General features: G+C 40.8%; 1 protein-coding gene across 1 annotated transcript; it reads right to left on the bottom strand.

The window, feature by feature from the left end:
• Nucleotides 1-2,340: 2,340 nt before the first annotated feature.
• On the bottom strand, nt 2,341-6,013 carry cunh11orf58 (chromosome unknown C11orf58 homolog). The gene is made up of 5 exons (XM_031863363.1): nt 5,872-6,013; nt 4,408-4,491; nt 4,218-4,278; nt 3,907-4,016; nt 2,341-2,972 (listed from the first exon to the last, which is right to left on the bottom strand). The coding sequence occupies exons 1-5, from the start codon at nt 5,923-5,925 to the stop codon at nt 2,748-2,750; spliced, it is 534 nt and encodes a 177-aa protein (XP_031719223.1). The 5' UTR covers nt 5,926-6,013; the 3' UTR covers nt 2,341-2,747.
• Nucleotides 6,014-7,987: the final 1,974 nt, after the last annotated feature.

Raw genomic sequence — 7,987 nt, 5'->3', positions numbered from 1 at the left:
TGTCATTTCCCTGATGGTCAATTATTAAAATATAATACATGTTTGTCAGTTACACTCAAAACATTTGTCATCGGCTGAATAGATTAGATAATAACAGAAGAATATACATTTGGGGCGCGTTCACACCAGCCTTGCTTGTCCGGTTAAATGGACCCCGGAGCGTTTACCTCCTTGTTGCTGTTACTGTGGGTTGGTGTGAACGCCAGACCAATCGGCTCTCCGGTCCCCCGCGAAGGGGTCTCAGCCCGCTATCAAGTGAACTCTGGAGTGGTTCACTACTCATGTGACACCATGTGAACCAATCAAAGGACGCGCACCATTTATATGTCTTTTCTGTTGTTTAGAAAAACGCTTGCTTTCCTATTGTGGTGACGGAAGCTTATTTGCACATTTACTTCTACTGAATTTGATGAATTTACTGTTTATCAGACAAATAATTGGGCAATAATTCGCTACCCCCGCCCCAAGGAGAGCCCTTCGCCGATAGAAGAGCGGTCAGCAGCCCACTGTTTGGCTCACCAGTGTAGCATAAAAGCATGGTGGTATTAGCAAGCTAGCTAGCTAACGTGACAACGGCTACATTTGTATAATTAAACAACTTTTCTTCATCCACACAATCTTTGCACGCATTGAGTCGTATGAGGAGCCAAATGTATGATCAATCTCTTTTTTTGGTGCAATTTCTGGACCATTGAGTTGTGCCTTTTGTGAATGCAAACCGTACCAATTGGACAATTTAAACATGTAGGCCATCATCCTTGCATTGGTTAGATTCAGGAACCGGACCTTTGGGTGAGAACCAGGCCACAGAAGAGTGCCTTTGAAGCAGATTTTACGGAGTGGACAAACGCAATTAAGATTTCTGGGTCCGTCATGTGATGCCAATATGTACAAAACTACTTTTTCATAGGAGTGAACGCTGCATCCAGTTCTCTTTAAATACATCCATGGCGTGAACCGGTCCTTACTGTCACCCAGGAAGAGCTCTGCTAGAAAACTAACTTGATAGAGACACTCAGTTGATGAAGATGAAAGCATCCCTTCATTTTCCCCATGATGTTTGCATTAATAGCATTGTTTTCAGCCTTGATTTATTCTATGCACATGCTTTATGAACATATACATTGAATATTTAAGGGTATTCTGGCTGGCACAGAATTAGTGAGGAATCTGCATACCCCAGCCTTAAGCCTGGATACAGTGGCTCAGAGAATTCAGTGTGGAACGTATGCAGGTGCGTCATGGAGTTTGGCGATACGGCGTAGTAGAAGGTCGGAGTGCCAGCTGACCAGTCCAAGAACACCCCAACCCTTTTGGAGAAAAGTAGGGGACGGATATGTATGTATTATCCTTATTGTACCAGAAACACTCCATCAGAATGTCCTGGTTCTCTCTGAGTGACACCTTGAGGTGGTCTGCTATTAACCTGTTGTGAAATGATTGTGTAACTATGCATCATTTCCCCTTAAAATCAAATCTGAAATTGGACAAATTGTGGGAAAATCATCCTCACATCGAGATGCTGCCTCCACCAGGCTTCACCGTTGGGGTGGTATTGTGCCGGTTAAACGCCTGGTTTCCTACAAAACATTACACGTGTCTTTCACTGAGGAGAGGCTTCCGTCTGGCCACTAAAGCCCAGATTGATGGAGTATTGCATTGTTGGTCCTCCTTCTAGAAGTTTCTCCACACATGTTCTCTGGAGCTCATCCAGTGTGACCATCAGGTTCTTTGTCACCTCTTTTACCACGAAGGCTCTTCTCCTCCCATTGCTCTAGGAAGAGTCCTGGTTGTACCAAACTTCTTCCATTTAAGAATTATTTTGGCCTTTGTGCTCTGAATGCATCAGAATCGACTCCAGATCTGTGCCTCGTCACAATCCTGTCTCTGAACTCTGCAGGCAGGCGGTTGGTTCTTAACTGAAGGCTGCAAAGCAACTAAATGGGGAAAAAAAAGAGAGAAGGTGGCCGAATATCTTCTGGATATAAAGGCAAGGCAAATAGCCGCTGGACTGATAATCTTCCATTAGCGTAAAATATGTGCCGTTTCCACGTAAAGAAATCCCACAAGAACTTTTCGGACAGTTTGCATTTCACCCCAGGAGACGAAATGAACTGTTCCCTCTAGAGAGAATTACTTAAGTCTCAGTGACGAGGGACGGGTTAAATAGATGGTCTAGCACCTATTACCAGTATTAATGCTGACTTTAGACCCTGTTTAGGTAAAGGTGTCCACTTTATGTATCCTCAAGGATTCACAATGCAGAAACATTCTTACATAGAAACCCCCTCCATTGTCTGAAGGCACATGTAGTTAAAGTGTTAAGAACAGCAGATTGTATACAGACACTTCCTTTTATTGGTTTTCAAACAAGAATTCACAGAATGTACAATGTGTATACCAATCATGCTGAATGGCAAGCAATCCCGTTTCATCCAACATCATTTGTGGCAAATGCAGTGACTGTTAAAATGTTCAAACTAAATAAAAATGGGACTATTTGCCATCTTAGTTTCATAGACCACCACTCAACCAAAAGCTGACTTCTTTAGCCGGCAGACTTAATTCTTTGACCACGTGCACTCCAGGATGTCGGCCAGTCATGACGAGTGCTTGTGCAGAGAACCCGTTTCTACGCAGTAAGAAGGACTGAAAGATGGGCGGTCGCCTACAGTCAAACAAATAACGTCAAAATGTACAAATTTGAGATTACAAAAACTAGTTCCTCCCCGCGAGCCCCCGCAGCCCTACGCCGACTTCACAACGGCCATTTTGTCGTTGTGTTTCTGTTCTTCATCGCTACTGTCTGAGCTGGACCCGGCCTGGTCTGAGGTCTGTTTCTCTGAGTCGGGGTCGCTGCCTTCGTCCTGGGCACCTGAGGGTTCATCTTCACTGGTGGACTTCTCTGGCTCTGCGTCTTTTAACTGACCGTCCACTGGTGGGGAGGGCAACGACTCTCGCTCTGGGGAGGGCTGTGAGTAAGACAACAAAAATATATTGTTATTTTTTTACTTCCCTCATTCTGACAACAGGATATCTTGAAAACGTAGCGCGTAAACGAACGTCCCTGGGTTGTGGTGAATGTGTTAGCCTCGGGCTAAAGAACAACACATTACGTGTTGGTGGTGATCCTGACAGACTTCACTGTGAATTTAAATAAAGAGAAACGTCACGACACCGTGGGAAATTGCTTGGTGTTGAAAGTTTTGCTTCTTTGTTTGAGTACTTCTTGCTAAAGACACAGTGTCCGTGTGCTTTCTGCCAGCCACACCCTGCTCTGCGTAATACTTCTGCTAAATCCATCATTCCGGTTACTGTTTTGTACCATTTGAACTTTCTTGACCTCTCAGCTTATCCAGAAATGTTCTGCTGAGATGGAGAAGCAGCACATCAATGTGAGACTTGCCCGAACTTTTGCATCCTAAACTATCTCCTACTTTGTATCTCTTAAAATGCTTCTGCTGTCTTTGTATATAAATTATACTCGATATATTAACTTCCCCGTCTTTAAAGTATTTATTGAAATTGATTTATAGTAATGCAATATAGCAACAGCTAAAAATATGAGTTTTCCTGTGAAAAGTAAGAGAGTTAGTTTCCAATCATTTAAAATAAAATAAAAACATTCAGCACAATATTTCTGATCATGTAAAAGAAAAGGAAGCTGCTGTAGGTCAAGAGTTGCTAGTGACTGCAAAATCAACATATAGTGTGTATTAAACTACAAGTCAATACAGTCAAACACTTTTCTGATGTGTGGATGGACGTTGTTTCACTAGAAAACTACAACAAAAGCAAGTCTGTTAAGTAATCAACACTCAGCAGTCTGAGTCTCTCTGTGCTAAATCCATTAAAAGGTTGTTTGTTTATGTCTGGCGAGATAAATGAAAGATCTGACCCCCTCACCTCACTGAAACCCAGGCCACAGTGTCTCCTGTTCCGGCCCGACAGCTTCCCATCCATGCTCTGCTGGTACTGCATCTCTAGCTGCTCGTTCATCTTCTTATCTTCGTTCCCTGCAGAGGAGACACCAGTCACAGCAGGCACACCCAGCCATTACAGGCCTATCCATGCATGGATAGATCTGTGCGGCGGATGTGTAGTGGGGAAGCCGGGTTAATCGCATTGGGCATAAGTATGAGGCAGCAAAGGGACAGTAGTTTGGACATTAGCAGAACAAATACGGCATTTGACAAAAGCTACATAAAGAAGCCTACCACTGCGGAACTGGGACGTCGACTTGTGGTCGCCAATGACGAGGCGTCCTGTGGGTTCTTTCTGGAAAACAGAAAAAAAAAATACCATTTAAATCAAATATAAACGTCTCTTTATCTTTTTGTGCAATGGACTACGGGCCCACAATAAACCAAACTGAACGTATAGTGATCTGAAGTACACAAAACAAACCTTGCCAGCGCCCATCAAACGTAAAAACTTCTGCTTCCTCTCGTTGCTTCCCAGATCCGCTGCTGCCCACTGGGTAGACCCATCCTGCCAAGACAAAAACATTGTCATTTTGACTTTGACTCACACGCTGAACAAGACCAGACCTCCATCAAACACCAGATCATTTACACAATGGATGTTTTTACAAAGCACTAGAGGTTGTTTCCAACCAGCACGGCCGGTCGTCCCTTTACCCTCCGAAGACTCACAACACGATCAAATGAGACCAGAGGGATCAATGAGTCCATTGGAGGTACGTTTGATGTTGTTCATTCCAGAATTCTCTTTTGGGATGATGTTGCCTTTTGTATGAGTAAGTATAGATGAGTCAATATTGACATGGAATAGAAATCAGAATACTTAAATCATAAGATGATCTCCCACACACACACACGTGGAACTGTCAAATATATAAAGTGAGAACATATGACCACATTATGCGATCCATTGGAGTTATGTCCTCTGTGTTCTGAGAGAGGAAAAGTATGCAGCTTTTGTTTGAAAAAATAAAAAATGTGCACAAAGACTCAAATACTGGCATCATGCAGCCACACAATGGTAAGTGTAACCAAACCACAACACTAACAAAACAAATATGTGTTTCATGTATAATTAGATCATTCCAACACACTAAAAGCACTGTGCTGCAAGTTAGGCAGGTTTTTGTCCTCTGTAGAGGTAAAGGGACACATCCAACGAAACATTCTGGATGGTTTGACGTTTACAGCATCCAGGATGCTGTATGTCATATGCATTAAATGTGTTGTAACTCTGTTCAGTTGTTCCATTCGGTACCCGTGACATCTATCGCTCTTCTTATTAAAGGGTTCTTTAGGAGTTATTCCTGAACTGATGTGAGGGTGCTGGGACAGAGGATGTCTCATGTGTACAGATTGTAAAGCCCTGTGAGGCTAATTTGTGATTTTGTGCTAAACAAAATAAATGTAATTGAATCCGTTTATTGGTTGTGCAACAAAAAACATGTTACTCTATATACACATATATATATATATGTTTAAATGTAATTTATTTACAATTGAGAATATAACTTTAGCGGTCCTTTAATTAATAAAGTAAGATAATGTTGTGATGCCCAGTCATTGCTGGGTAAAAACACCTCCAGTCAAAAGACCCTCTGTTTTCAACTAAAAAAAGACAAACGTACTATAAATTCACCGAGCCAGTTTAACTTAATTAATACAACATAGTACAACGCGTGATGTGTTTTGTGCATAAACGTTTTAAGTCAACCTGAAAAGGGAAGTCAACTTCTGTCTCGGGCTGCATAAAAAAACGTGTTCAGATTTCACGATAAAGCGCCTGAAGAATAGCGTTAGCAAACATGCTAACGTGATGCTAGCTATATTTAGGTGTCCCATAGCTCTCCTTTACGGGTTTCAGTCCAGATGTAATTATTTTACTCACGTCACTTGGAGACGCTGGTCGTTTTGTTCCATGCCTATCCTCTGTATAACTCATTATTAAAGAAAGATTTAGTAAAAAAATGTCAATGAAAATGGCATGCCACCTAGCAAAGGCTAGCTGGATTTGTCAACAACCCTCCGTCTCGCCACTTCCGGTTCTCTCTTCTTCTACGTTTATGTTGCAGTCGGTTGTGCCAGCACTCTGCTGCCACTCACAGGTGGGTTGTGTTACATCACCCTTAAAACAGATAACTGTTTATCAAATTCACTGAAAGACCATTTTTAGAAAACTAGTTAGCAACAGTGCCACGAACAGAATAATGTCATATGTATCATATTATTATATGATTTTCTTTTTTGTATTATACTGAACTAGAGGAGAGGTTTTTCAAACTGCTAGAGAAGTCCTCAGAAGTTATACTGTATCTCTGCTCAGAAGTAGCCTATGGAATGAAACAGCGGTCCTACTTCAAACTCTAACAAACCACAAACAATAATTTGTATTTATTTATATGCTATACGTAATTACATATCCTTGTGTCGTTCAGCAAATATTTGGCTAAACGGCTATATTTAATCAAATAGTTGACTGGCTCAATTCAATTCTTGATTTGGCTAATGTTAGAATGTCCTTGTAAATGTCAAGAGCCTTTCTTAAAAAGGGACTGAATGGAATTTAATCACCAGTGTGATTTAAAACACAATGACCATCTCTGAAGATGTTTTTTAATGAAATAAAAATGTGTTTTCTCAACGGCTATATTTAGCCTGGTCTTAGAGAAATGCTAATTCTTGCAACGAAATAGCTCGAATTCATTAATTAAGGCTTGTTCGGAGGATGTTTAGAAACAAATGTTTCATTTGATAAAAATGGAGTAGTAGAGCAAGGCAAGGCAAGGTTATTTATCTAGCCTGGCACATTGCATACACAGAGGCCGCTCAAGGTGCGTTACATGGTGACGTCTTTAAAAAAGACGCAGATATATAAGATAAAGAAATAAAATAGAAAAAAATGATGATTAAAGGGACGTAGATAAAATGGCAAAATAAAAGCGCAATTTCAGTGCAAATAAAACACTTTAATTTAAAAAGCAGTCACATAAAAGTCAATACACAGTTGGTGCAAATCTGAGATCTTATTTCAGTTTTAAACATGCTGTTCTCATTCAGTTACATCACAAAGCTGTCACTTTTTAGTTTTACAGTGTAAAATGAGCTCTCTATTGCAAGGCCTGCATTAAAACCGCCAAAAGGTGGCGTAAGAGTAAGTGTCATAAAGAAGCGCTCGCTCCTCTGACAGGACGCTAAAACTCAATTTCTGCAACACACAATCATCGAGATATAAAAAGAGAAGTTTTGGGTACTTTTAGTCCCGTTTATTAAAATAAACACGTCTTGTAAAATGAATCAAGGTGAGCAGATACCGTACTTTATTATTTTCAATAAACTGGATTTGTTTTCTTGAGCAAAATGAAGAATAATCAAACTTTGAAGACTTTGCAATTTATCGGTGATGCGTCAGAAAAGAGGAGATCCATTTTGGATCACAGACTAATTTTATTCCCAATCAGACTGTAACAATGTGTGTGTGTGTGTGTGTGTGTGTGTGTGTGTGTGTGTGTGTTTTAATGAGAAACGACCAGTGGTGAGACATCCTCTACTTACATCATGCAAAATACGACCACAGAGAAAACTTTGTGGTTTTAAATGCATTTGCTTAAACTGTTTAAAAAATGAACATAAACAAACATAAGGTCTTAGTGTGTGTTTCAATGCGGGGCGATTTCTGACAAATAGAACATGTTTATAAGGAGAAAAAAGTGTGGCCACAGTTAAATAAAAAGCAATAAAAGCAATAGGACAAATTTATCCAAATTGTATTAAAAGTCGTCGCAAAGAGCAGGTGACCATGCGAGCGCGCCCACACATACACACGCGCACGCATACAGGCAACGAAAAAGGGGACAGCGGAAAAGTTAGAATGAGGAATAGGGGAGAAAAGGAAAATGTAAACTGTGTATGTTCTAATGAACAACACGCATTTAGAAAGTGAGACAGAGACACACAGAGACAGAGAGAGAGAGAGAGAGAGAGAGAGAGAGAGAGAGAGAGAGAGA

This window comes from Anarrhichthys ocellatus, unplaced genomic scaffold (assembly GCF_004355925.1).
Source record: "Anarrhichthys ocellatus isolate YVR2014 unplaced genomic scaffold, GSC_Weel_1.0 scaffold2, whole genome shotgun sequence".
Classification (NCBI taxonomy): Eukaryota; Metazoa; Chordata; class Actinopteri; order Perciformes; family Anarhichadidae; genus Anarrhichthys; species Anarrhichthys ocellatus.
Note: the sequence above shows the minus strand (reverse complement) of the source record. Positions and strands in the feature narration are given on the sequence as shown.